General features: G+C 29.9%; 1 protein-coding gene across 6 annotated transcripts in view; it reads left to right on the top strand.

The window, feature by feature from the left end:
• The window catches only part of LOC118198910 (uncharacterized), a 48024-nt gene extending 35469 nt beyond the window's left edge, over positions 1-12555 (top strand). For all 6 annotated transcript variants that reach the window (XM_035370694.2, XM_035370698.2, XM_035370696.2 and 3 more), the window contains exon 7: positions 6963-12555. In XM_035370694.2, the coding sequence (XP_035226585.2) occupies positions 6963-7121 (159 nt within the window). In that variant the 3' untranslated portion in view covers positions 7122-12555. The remainder of the gene's footprint in view (positions 1-6962) is intronic.
• The last annotated feature ends 357 nt before the right edge of the window (positions 12556-12912 follow it).

Genomic DNA, 12912 nt, shown 5'->3' with positions numbered 1-12912 from the left:
TCTTTTAACTTTTAAAAAGGAAAAATGCAGATAGATTTTACGTACGCGAATCTTTTCCGGAACAAATTCTAGAAGGTTACTATATACGATCATTTTTCCCCAATTATCCTGCGTTTTGGATATGTTGGCGACGCTTTTGCCTGCGAAAGTATACGATTCTTATCGTAGACACTTTTCTGAAGAAGTGACAAAACACCTAAAAACGACTGTGGCCGTAATTCCGAGAGGATTGACATCCGTCATTCAACCCCTAAATGTCTGCCTCAATAAGCCCTTCAAAGTAAATGTTAGAAAACATTGGGCAGAGTGGATTAGTTCCAGTCGACCAACATTTACAAAGGGAGGCAACATTAAAAAGCCTGATATTACATTAATTGCTCAGTGGGTTAAAGATGCTTGGAACGAAATACCCTTTGAAATGATTATAAAATCATTAAAAAATGTTGTATTAGCAACGAACTAGACGGCACGGAAGATGATACTGTTTTTGAAAGTGAAAATGACGACGAAGGCTCTAGTAGTGATTGTAGAGTTCGAGACTGAAAATATGTATGATGATGAGCCAATGACGATAGAAGAGTTCTATGAAATGTTTGGCGAATCTGACCATGAATCGGACGTTGAAGGATTTTGATTTTGTTTATTTACCAAGGCATTTTTTTATCGTATATTTACTTTTTTTTCTCAGATGATTTTGAATAAATGTAGTGCTTAAAAAAAAAAAATTTCGAAGTTTCTCGATCGATTTCGGAAGTGAGGGATCGACTTATACGCGGGTTTCTTATTTTCTACGAATTTTTTATGTCGAAGGGGGGGGTCGACTTACACGCGGGTATATACGGTATTTTTATGCTATTCTTATGTGTGAATGAAACTTTTAATATTAAGATATTAACTATTTAAGCATTTACCTGGAACTCTTGGTGAACCCAGTGATCATTGTATGTTAAAGGGAATGCTTGTGTAAGAGTATTAGCACTCGTGTAAAATGGTCATTCACAGAGTGCATTACCGAGGTTTACAATACCAAGTCTAGAATACAGGTGACCAGAATGATATAATATCCACACCTTCAAACTACCTCCCAAAAATAAATACAAAGTCTAGGAATATAGAATATAATACTCAACAAAAAGAAGCAGGTGTGATGTAAGATTTTTCTGTTGACTAATCATGTTGCTTGCACAAACACCTGCTGGCTAGGGAATCACATTGTGGCCAATGGCAATACATTGTTTGATGTTGGCCATAACACTTCCAGCTCTTTAATAGTTGGGTTGACATTTTTCTGTGTAACCTAAACAGTAAGTTGAGCTTCGATGTTGCCATGTCTGTATGTCATCTTACTTAAACTGATAATCTGAAATGTGGAATTTTTGGGGTAATGTATATATTACTCGCACGGATGGGTAATGGTAATCTACTGAAATATTTTTGATGTAATTGGCATTTAGCATAATCTCATTAAACACATGTCAGCAGATTCATTCATCATTTTCATTGCAAAAGCCATGTGAAAAAGCTCTGGTTAATATACATTTGATTACTAATGACAGCAGCGAGTATTGTTATAGATATTCTAAATATATTAGTTGCCATCATGTAAACTACACCTAAACAGGCTGGCTGTATGAGCTTAATGGTTTACTCTTGATATAATGACCAGATTTTATGCAGAAAGTGGTCTGTGATGATTTATTTTCTGAAGCAGATAATTGAATGCTTTGTAAATAGCCTAACTGAACTCTCAATATGTTGTCATGGAAAGATCTAAATTAATTAGCTCTTAGGTATTTTACAGTTGTGAATTCTAATGCTAGTGAAGTTGTAATAATAGCCTGTTCTTATTCATTTCATATGTGAGGATTTAAACATAGTGTAAGAAATAAACTGTTGACATGAAATTGTAAATTTTGATGAACATTTGAGTAAATTTTGACTGTTAGTGAAATAAAAGAGAAAAATTTCAGAAAAAAGTGAGCTTATCGTTTTAATCCCAAGTTTTTATCTGATTGTGAGATTTTTTATTATGTGATGTCTGTTATTTTGTTTCCTTATTTTAGATATTTTTTCTTGTTTTCTTAATACCTAAATATTATCTTAATAAATGAAAGTTATGAATACAGAGAGTAAAAAATATACATATTTAATCCACAAATGTTGCGTAACATTCGCTGCCAAAGCTGATTAGGTGTGTCCGTTCACACTTCTATCTGTAGTTTTACATTTTTAAATTATGTTCTGTTGTTTTATTTCTTAAATTTAAATGTAATAGATTACTTGTATAATTAACTGTACTTGATCATTTAGGTAGTGCTATCAACAACAAATTATCACGTAGCTGACAAATAAACCCTGTTTGCCAATTACAAGTATTCTCATAGATGGCAGTGAATGTGTTAACTTCATAATCAGATCAAAAAATCATGTCATTCAGAGGGTTAAGAAAAAGCTTTAATCATGATTTTATGACCTAATAGTATTAGTTAAACCAGTGGTTACCAAACTTATAAAGCTTCTGAGCTACTGTACCATTTTTAAATTCTACTGTGGGCTACCCAAAAGAACTACCAACTTTTTTTTTTTTTTTAATGTTACATTTGTTTATAGTAAATGTGAAATCAATTGTAATTAAACTTATATAACAAAACGAAATTGAATTGTGCATATGAAAGAATTTAAGTATAGTTAGTAATAAATCACAAATATAATAACAGACTTTTTATCAGACCTATTAACATTAATGAGAAGGAAGAAACTCTTTTTCTTGGCCTTTTTTTGTCATCAAGTTTTTTTAATAATATTGGGAAAGTAGGTAATGGCTGTCATTCGAATACAGTTGCTCAAGTGTTTATATGCGAGTCTGTTTCTACACTTATTTTTAATAAATTTCATACTGGAAAAAGAAATCTCACACAGATATGTAGAGCTGAACATTGCCTTCACATTGAAGGAAACCTGGGCAAAAATTGGGTATTTTAAGGAACAAGAGGCTAAATATTTTCATAGCTTATAGAAAGCATTTTACAGATGAATAGTTTTGAAAAATCAGTCAGTTCCAACTCCAGCATTGTGTTCTTGTTAAAACTTCAGCATCAGTCTGTGTAAAAGGCAATTTGATAAGCTGTGCAACAATTGAAATCCTTTTAAAATCTTGGAAGCGTTTGTTGAATTCTAAAATCTGAAATAATTTTAAAGTATTGTTTTCTGTTGTATAGAGGCATTGAAGACCCTTATTTGTCAAGGTTTTGTTTCAAACAGGCAAAGTATTTGTATTTACTGTGGATGATATTTTTTCCCCACAGTTTTTATAGAATGAAGCAACATCTGAAATTGTTCTGCCAATATCCTTATCCTTGAAGCTGCAAGTTAAGGATATTTACCGTATTTGACGGCATATAAGATGCACCCTTCTTTAGAAGTTCATACACATATCACAATAACTTAAAATGTGGTTTCTTTTAGTTCTCACGTTTTGTAAAAGCCAAATAAACAACCATGCCGTCAAATACTGTAACTTGATGGTGATGTTTGCAGGAAAAGCAAAATCCTGCAGCCAAACCAGATGTGCTGTGTTCACAGAAGGACTCTCCTTGTTTCAGAAATTCTACTAAGGCACGAAGTTACTCTTAAAAACATTGTAAAATTCTATCTCTACTCAACCAACGAACTTCCATATGAAGCACCATATGACCACCATACTGGCAGTCTAATTCTATTCTCCTGATAATTCTTTGTCCAAACCCATTCTGAGTTTTTCTTAGTTGATATAAGGGATTTACGATTGTCACTTATTTAGGGCAAAATTTTCCATAAAAATTAACCAATCCCAAAAAACTATGAATTCCCCAGACATTTCTGGGTCTTGGGGCTTTTGCAATTGCTGATAGTTTTTCCATCAATTTTATGACCTAAAAATTTTATCTCATCCTAAAAGATTTACTTTTCTTCTTCTATTTCAGTACATAGAAATTTTTTAAATGGTTTAAATGTGCCTTATCATCCGCCCCCGTTATTCACCGTGCATCATCCATGAAGACCTTACATCCTTCCATTCTGTGGAATAGTCCATCTACGTAACATTGCCAGATTGCCGGCATTGCATTTACTTTCATTTGTAAATATGCATGCTTTAAAATAAATTTTTTAAAAATGCTTTACCCCGCTCAAACATGAAAATATTTTCTCTATGGTCAGCAAAAGGTGTTGATGTGTAACAATATTTGGGTTTACTGTCACCGAGTGGTAGGCACACAGTCGTATAGTCGTCCACCTTAATTATCGGAGTTGCCCATTCCGACGTTTCGACCTTTTCAATTACATCCTCTTTTTCCAAGCGATCAATTTCTTCATGTATCCGGCCCTTTAACGCAAATGATACTTGCCTAGCTTTACAAAATTTTGGTGAAACATATGGCTTCAATTCAAGTTGAACCTCATAATTTTGTATCTCTTCTAATTTTCTGTCAAAAATCTCTATATTGTTCCAATAATTTATTTAAACTACTCTTTTGAGAGACAGAAATTGACTTTATCGAGGGCCAATCTAAATTTATCTCTGAAAGCCATTCTCTACCAAATATTGTATCAAGGTTTTCTTTAACAGTGTAAAGATTTAAGTTTTTATTTTGACCTTTATATTCTACCTTAACTGTAGTAAATCCTAAAGGTATTAGTTTTTCTCCATTATATGTTTTAAATACCAGACTTGTATTTTGAATTTTCTTTTTCAAAGTTTGCCGGAATTTTTTTTTAACTTATTACCAATACTGCACCCCCTGTATCCAGTTCCATAGCTACCGGTTTTCCTTCTATGTTCACTTGGACCATTATGGGCGGTTTCCTATTTTTCACCTCACTGGAAAGTATGCTGTTTATAGGAACTGTGTTTTAATTTCCTACATCTAATTGTTTTTGTTTCGCTTTCATTTTTTCAGCATTTTTAGCGCTGAAAAAATGAAAGTGAAACTGACCTGAAACATCTTCTGATCGTAAGTACACGATATGGCAAGTGACCTTAACTCTGCCATATACACACTAATTGTTTCACCCTCATGCTGCTTTTGATTTAAAAATGCATGTCTGCTAGGAATTTTAAATGGCTTAGGATTTAAATGATTTCTCAATGTTGTTTTTAACACTTCATAATCTTTATCGGAAGGATTATCAGGAGCCAGCAAGTTTTTTTTTTAAGAGACTATACTTGTTCACTATTTTTACGACTGTTTAAAAACTCTCCACACGGTGACTCCTGGTGTATTACAGAAATTTCGGAAAGCTGTTGTCTTTACGACACAAGGTCTCTCTCTCTGCCTACCACTGCAGGAGATCCATCAGTTGCTAAGCCCACCAACTTATTTATAGGAATATTTTCAGAGTTGATAAGATCTGTAATATGTCCTGTTCTCTTAACGGTATAATCTTTACCAGTTCTTCTCTTATTCAGACATTAACAAAAATCATTCTTGCAAAAATGTCCAACTGAGCTGTATCAACTATGTCAGGTGATTTGTCAAATTGCTGGGAGAAAAAGCTGCAGCGATCAAAGTCAGTTTTAAGTTGTGAGGTAATGTCAGAACTCATAACTGCAACCCTTCTCATTACAGTATTTGCAGAAAGCTATACAGATTTAATAACAGACATTATCTCAGTTTTATTTTTGAAATTATCAAATAATGCATCTGCACCTTCTAAAATGCAGTTTTGATTATTTCACCGTCTTCATATGATTTCTTATTCTGTGCAACAGTATTTGAAATTCAGTTGCTGCTTTTTACTTGTTTGATGGTTTTAAAAAGTGGATTTTTTAACATTAAGTCTGAATTTTAGCTGTCTTATATTTTCTTTCCTTAGAGCAGAATTCAGTGAGAAATCCTTTTCAATTTCTGCGTGAACGGTTTTTAAGTGACATTTGATGTTTCTTTTCTTCCCAACTGATACACTTGAGTAGCACAGTAAACCCACACGTTTGTCCGATACACAGGTTAAGAAGTAATCGGTTTTTATTCATAAAGTCATACCTTTTTTTGCTTGAGCACGCCATCATTAGAATAGACTTAGCTTAGTATCAATGCATGAATCAAACTATCAAAGCTAGCAAATGTCTAATATACACATGAAAAAATATAACGTGCACAACCTCTGCATATACAGTCACTATGATATGAGGCTGACAATATAGCACTTGCGCAGGAAAAACAAGCAGCTGTTGTCATTAACCTCAGCTCAGTGGAGGAATCAAGGTCAGCCAACTGAAGTGGTAACACTATCTACCGAAAATGTTCCAGCTCACGATCAACAGTTTGGCGATCACCGAATTAAACAGAAGTTCACCATTTGTTGTACGGTTGTTGTAGCTGTGATAGTCTCTGCTTATAAATTTATTTAATATGAAACTTCGGCTTTATCACTAAATATTTATACACTGGTTTTTAAAATTAAAGGATAATGAGAAAAAACATGTTCACTAAGTTAATGTTGCAACCAGTGCCCAATGCTGCAATTATTTATATGCTACTGAACACAAGATTGCACTTCCGCTCATACATTAGAGTCAGAAATTTGCAAATTCAGTGATTGAAAATATGGTGCGCAATGGACACATGTTTGAATTCCGATCTATAGTGTTGTTTAAAATGTGTGGTTTCTGAGAGTGATCAGTATTCAGTAGTTATTGCTCAAAGGTATTATTTAAGTGAATGTGAAAAGTGGAAAATAATTGGTAGAATCAAGGAATGCCAAACTCAAATGGAGGTTGCCCAAGATTTGAATATCCCTCAGAGTGCCATATCAAGAATTTGGAGCCACACTTTATGCACTGGATAAGTTGATAGTTTAGATTGTTGTGACTATTTTAAAATATTGTATGTATCCTTGGACCTTTTCTTTCTGTCATTATTGTTAAAAAAAAAAACTGTTACCATTGACATATGTTACAATTGACATTTGCATTTGCCTTTTAGGATCATGAGTTATCCATTCCGGAATTGAAAATCACATCACCAGATCTTTTGTGGTACAGCTCTGATAGTTTGTACACTGTTGGTGTTCTTGATATCATTTCTGAGAAACCTGGTGAGCGCCATTTATCCTTAAAAGCTGATGTAGCTTTTTCTGTCTGAGGAATTGCATCTTTTCGTTTTCTGTTATCAAAAAGGACATAAAGCATACTGTTCCTTTTCAATGAAGGTGAAATAAATTTGTAGTTTTCTGGAAACCTTTTATATACATAAATTGTAAATTGAGTTAAATTTTCTTTCCTAGGGTTTGTGTTAAGCATATTGGTAGTTTCATATTGTTATAACAATTTGTATTGTGTTACATTTTGTTACATTTTTAATGTAGAATGCCAATGATCTGAATTATCTTTGTAAACATTGTTTTTTTTTTTTTTTTTTTTTTTTTTTTTTAAGTCTGCTTGTTATGCTCTCAGCATTCTCGTATATGTATTTGTCATATATGTATGACAGCAGACTTGTTTTTAATGAAAAATTAGATTTTGAGTTATATTTCTTTAATATAGACCTTTGGGGATATTATACAATAAAATCTGTCAATTATACTTTTGAAATGTTTGATTTTTGTATTGTTATTATTCATTCAATGAGAAGAAAAATGTATACAACTTTTAGTTTATTTTGCTACTACTTCTTTTAAATAATATAGGAAATAAATGTAATTGCTGTTAGATTGCTTCTGTGTGTTTTGTTTATTACAAATTTTCTTTTTCTTTTTTTCCCATTAATTAAGAAACTGAATTTTACACTTTTTGTCAGGTTCATATATGTATATAAATTGATGTACAGAATAGCAGGTAGGTTGATTATGATTATCAGATAATTGGGATTCTACTATAATGTTATTAGTACACACAAACATATTGTCAGCCTTAAGAATACGTCTTAAGTCAGTTAAGAAATATCTTTTGAAATTATTGGTATAATTGTGCCATTTGTCATTAAAATCGAAAATACAAAAGTATTTCACTGTATTTGTTTAATGAATCATTTCCCTTTCTCAAGCATTTTAACATTAATCATATGATATATATTTCATATCTTGTATTATGTGCATTTGTGAAATGTCTTTTATTAGATGTTTAGGAGCAGGAGTAATCCTTTTAGATCTAGTGTGAGTAGAACTGAAAATTGAAATTTTTCTCTTTGTGCTTTAAGAGATTTAAATTAATGGCACACAGGAAAAAAAAAAAAAAAAAAAAAAAAAAAAAGTTCAAACTATTTTTTATGGCAAGTGTAGATCTGATTTCCTGTTAATATAGATATGACATTCACCATTTTAATCATTGACCTTCACCAGCACTTCCATTACTGGAAGATAAATTGATTTTATCAGAAGTATTTTAGTTACATATTCTGCTGAAAGGCTTGTACAGAATTGCTCTTCAGATACAGGTATCTTTGTTCAACTTTTGTGTGTTCATTTGCACCAAAATGTATAGAAATGATGTACATTGTGTAGGTAAAAATATTTCCTGTTCTGAATTTTGAAATTAGAAGCATTTCATTTCCATGCTTTTTTTTTTTTTTTTTCCATGAATTAAAAATATATAATTACTATAAATTCTGTAAGGCTACTTGGAAGAAAAAAAAAAAAGAAAACTCTTTATTTAATCAAAGTACATCGTACATACCTTTAATTATAATCTTCTGTGAACCAAAGATGTATATTTGTTTAAGTTGCATGAAACATCATACAGAGTTGTAATCTGAAACTAAAGTGAGTTTTTTTTTTTTTTTTTTCCATACTTTATATGTAAGAATTTTAAAATGTGTAATGGTCTATAGTTTTGCAGAAAAGAAAATAGTAATGCCCATGCTTGTAAATTTTTTATATTTAAAAGTTCTAAGCTATAAAAATGTATTGTGCTTATTAAACTTTATTCTGATTAATCATTATTGATTGAAAAATGCCTGACTTACTAAAAAAAGCACTTGAATACACAGGTAATTAAAACATAAGAAAGAAATAGCTTCATGTACTTAATCTTTTTATCAGCCAAAAATTTCTGTAATTGTATAAACTCATAAATAAATAATCATTAATTTAATATTAAATATGACTTTTTTTTTAGAGTTTTGAATGACATTTTGTAGTTTTCTAAAATGCAATTTTAGTTTTTTGTTATCTTATTGAAAGGTGTGAATCATGTTAATGTCGTATTTATGTTGTGTAATAACTGAATTTCATCCATGTATGCCATTTATGAAAGGAGTTTTAAGAACTATGCATGAAAACTCATGTATGAGTTGCGGATACCTGTACTTCTGACTTATTCATGTTCTAAACTCACACTTTCATCTCTTCATATTATTGTTAATCCGTTATAAATTTTGCACTATTTCTTAAGGAATTCAGCAAAAATGTTGGATATGCTCATGTGCTCTGGTATCTACTTTTCTGTGTTTTTTCTTTTTGTTTATATTTTGTGTAAGAAAAGGTTTGTTTTTATTTGTGCAAACAGAGTATTGCTTATATAATCAAAAAAGTGCATTTAAAATATATCTGTTAAAGCTGCGATTATTGTGAAAACATGAATTCAGAAATAGTATTCATAATTTATGGGTTTTAATTAAAATTATAATTTGCTGTTTATGGAAATACATTACTTTAAAAATCACATTGATTTCTTAGTTGATGTGAAAAATACAGACCTCTTTTTTTATAGTTATGTTATTTTTTGAAGGGCATTGCATATCTGTTTTCTCTTCATTCAAAGTTTTTTTACTAGATATGATGCATTATTCAAATTTTTAAGTTTGGTTTTATAATAATTTCAGTTGATGGATTTTGTATTACTTGGGTGATTTTAGCAGTCTTTATATTTATTATTATTTTTTAAACCATGATTTTTCAGAAATTTGTACTTTTATTTTACAGTGTATATAAGAAATTGAAACAATTCATATTTTTGAAATATTCTGGTTTTTTTTTTTTTTTTATAAAATTTATTTGACTTAAACTTGGAGCTTGTATAAACTGTCGGTATAAATCATGAATGGAAAAAGTGAATTACCATCATTTCTCAATGTGAAAGAATTGGAGAATTGAAGGGAAATCATTCTGCCATGTGCAATGCTTCTCTCACACAGTAACTTCATATTTCAAATGTTAGAAACTAACTTATGTGTGTAGTATATAAAATATGTGCATGAAGTGGAAAATTTTGAGCTGTTCTAAGCTTATGGATGCACATTTAAATAATGAAAAATTTTTTTAATGAAATTTATTAAATGGCTCTGAAAACATGTGAGCTTTATTATTATTCAGTGTATTCAAGTTTTGAAACAGTTTTGAAAGTGATTTTAATTGTGTGTGTATGTATATAATATACATATTGTTTTTCCTCCACGGTTGTTTACTTGTCTTTTACATGTCCATTATCACCTTCCTTCTCAGATGAATATTTAAATTTTATCTAGCAACTGTTGATAATATTTCATACCATAAATAAAAGTACAAATAGTATAGCTTGCATCTTAGAAGTATTTTGTACCTGGATTTGTTTTCTTTTTTTAATTTTCAAAAACTGTCTGCATGTTTGTGGCTTGATATTAGTAGTGTCTGTAGTTCATATTTTAATTGATAATCATTGGAGGTGCTGAGTATTCTGTACGTGTACAAATGAATATAATTGCTTTACTTCATGTGTTGAATTTTCTTTGCTTTTTCTGCTTATTATATCTTTTTTACTGTCAATCATATTGTGATACTTTAATATTTTATTTTTACTATGCCAGTATTAGCTATATACCTTTGTGGTTTCTTTCTAAAATGCTAAATAAACTACTTAGTAAATGAGCATTAATATAAAAAAGGGAAACCTATTGCATGTGTTTGATTTTTATAAATTTAATGTTAATATCAATAAACTAGCTGGTAGTGTAATTTTTAAGAGCATAATTATGTACCATAATTTGTTATTTTTTAAGTTGAAGATTTTTTATAAACATGTAGGTTCTGTGTAATAAAGTCAGTCTGAATTGAGCTGTGAATATATGGTAACTAATATTTTTGCCATTTATCAAAGCTATATATCTGTTTTAAGTTTTTTTTTTTTTTTTCTGAAACCTGTGTTGTAAGTTGAAGCAAATGGTTGAAAATAAACAAAATGCCTGTAAAAATAATATTTAGCTGTAAATAATCTTGTTTAAAGAAGTCAGGGCATTACATGTTTTATCACTCTGTTTTGTATTCTGAAAATACTCCAAAAATTGTTTTAAATAAATTATTATTAGGAAAATATGTGTCTAAAATTGTGTAATCATTATGTTAAAATAATTGAATTTATGTAGCAATTATTTTATTAAATTGTGATTATCTACAGATTGTACAATTTTAAATGTGGACAGAAAACTTTGCACAGTGGAACAGAATATGTAAAAGCATTTAACAACATCTTAGAGAAAGTTTTCAAAATGAAAGTACCTTTGCTCTGAAGAATATTTTTCAGATTCTTTTTTTTTTTATCAGTTTATGAATTTTTTGAAAGTTTTATTGTAAAAAATAATTTTGCAAAATATCCTCAGTTGCCTTTAGGGGACTAATTTTTATTTTTTAAGTGAAATATAAATATCTAAATATTTAACACATTATTAAAAATTTGATAAAATGTTATCGATTGTTTATGTGACTTTCATAACTTAAAGACAGTTATGTATTTCTCACGAGCTTTCTATGTGTGCTTACATTTGTACTGGATGAATTTTCTTTTTTTTTGGGGGGGTGGTAGTTTATTATTGACACTGCTAATTTCTGTAGAGGCTGCAGAAAAGTTCATAAATGTTGTGCATACTAATTTTTACTTTTTATCCATTTAGTATTCGAACATGCATGCTTATTTTTAGTAAAATAAAAATTTTGTGTTATTTCCATATCTTGATAAGATTAAAACACTTGCTGAATGAAGAAGGTATTTGCAACGAGAAAAACATAAATTTCATTAAGAACATAAATTTAACATTAAGACCTACAACAGGGAAAAGGTTGTTTCTTCATTATGAGAAACAATATGTTCAAACGTTTCCTTGTTTAAAAGAGTTGTATGATTTATATGTATTGAAATATTATGCAAGAGCTGTGTTGATACATTGTGTTATAGAGCCACCATTTAAAAATCTTTATTTTACTATTTCACCTGATTATGTGTAATTTATTCAGCTAACTTGTCTTTTGTAAATTAGTTAAGAAAACATCTGAGTAGGCTTCATATTCTGTATGCAGCCTAGAATTAACATTATATATATAACTGTTTGAAATACTTTAAATCAGAACTAAAGCAAATGTATATAATATTACCTTATTTTGTTAATTTTCAGTATATTTCTAATGATCAAGGTTATATTTTACATTAGAAACTTTGCACATGTTTTATAATGCTGTTGTGCTATGCCGAGAATTCAGAATGTAAAAGGGGGTTGAATGTATTTCTATTAAATTGTGTTTTCATGATTGGGATAATGGAGGTCTCCTTTGACATTGTTTTGTTTTTGAATAATCCATGTAAGTTTAGTTTCAATAAACATTTATTTTACTTCATTGATTTCTTTTTTACAGCACTTCAAGTATTTGTCACTCTGCTTGAAATGTTATACTTTTAAACTTTATCCAAACGTATGTGATTTCAGTACTTTAAATCTGTCACATAAATGCCATGTGTAATATTAATACTTCTTATTACACTTATTAATACCACTCAATGATGAGCTTTCAAAATTTTAACAAAGGGCTTTCATTTTAATTTATGAAAACGAAATATTGGAGTCTAATTGGATGTTTTACCTGTTACAAAAACTGAAAAATGCATATAACTAACTCTGCATAAGCAAAAAAATATTTTAGAATAGAAGTATCTATAAAGTTTTAAAAAATAGAAAATTTACAAAATATTATAAA

The sequence above is a fragment of the Stegodyphus dumicola genome, chromosome 1 (assembly GCF_044657685.1).
Source record: "Stegodyphus dumicola isolate Sdum_Otavi_A_Nest chromosome 1, ASM4465768v1".
Taxonomy (NCBI): domain Eukaryota; kingdom Metazoa; phylum Arthropoda; class Arachnida; order Araneae; family Eresidae; genus Stegodyphus; species Stegodyphus dumicola.
This window is presented reverse-complemented; position numbering and strand designations above follow the sequence as displayed.